Source organism: Acanthisitta chloris, unplaced genomic scaffold, assembly GCF_000695815.1.
Source record: "Acanthisitta chloris isolate BGI_N310 unplaced genomic scaffold, ASM69581v1 scaffold785, whole genome shotgun sequence".
NCBI lineage: Eukaryota > Metazoa > Chordata > Aves > Passeriformes > Acanthisittidae > Acanthisitta > Acanthisitta chloris.
In genome coordinates this window covers 2,912-3,425 of record NW_008672909.1, presented here as the reverse complement: position 1 = coordinate 3,425, position 514 = coordinate 2,912, and the positions used below count along the sequence as shown (strand labels likewise).

General features: G+C 49.2%; 1 protein-coding gene across 1 annotated transcript in view; it reads right to left on the bottom strand.

Annotated features, from left to right (window-relative positions):
* Positions 1 to 359: 359 nt before the first annotated feature.
* BAG4 (BCL2-associated athanogene 4) overlaps positions 360 to 514 on the bottom strand; it is a gene marked incomplete at its 5' end in the record, with an annotated part of 2,167 nt that continues 2,012 nt past the window's right edge. The window contains one exon of the mRNA XM_009074679.1: positions 360 to 512. Coding sequence (XP_009072927.1) covers positions 360 to 512 — 153 coding nt within the window. The remainder of the gene's footprint in view (positions 513 to 514) is intronic.

Sequence of the window (514 nt, the reverse complement as noted above, 5' to 3'; positions counted from 1 at the left end):
CCAGAGATTAGGCCTGGTCTGGGGAACTCTGTACAGTAACTTTCTTCTGCTGCTGAAGAGGATGTGGACCCCCACTGAGACCTCACCAGCATGAGTACCTCAGGTGGTTCTGCTTTCCCAAAGCCTGGAACAAACAAACGATTATTTGCTGCTTCAAACCTCTCCCAGTTTGTCCTTTGCAGAGTTGTGTGTCAGGGCTGGGCTTCGGGGGTGGTGTTTGGTGCATTTGTTTTGATTTTTAACTCGGGGCTTATTGCTATTCCATTGTCATTAGTGCGTAGCAGAAAGAGCTGAGATTTAACGGAACTGAAATTCTTTGGAACCTCAGCAATGGGCTGTGTGTTGTGGCTGATGTACTTTCACAATCCCTTTCTTTCCAGTTTTTCCAGTATGGCCTGAATTCTGTGGACGGACTCTTTCCTGGCCTGCCGGACACTGTCCTGGCCCCCAGTCTCGATGGAATCCAGCTCCAGCAGCAGCTTGGTCAACATCTCCTCCAGAAGCGGATTTATCT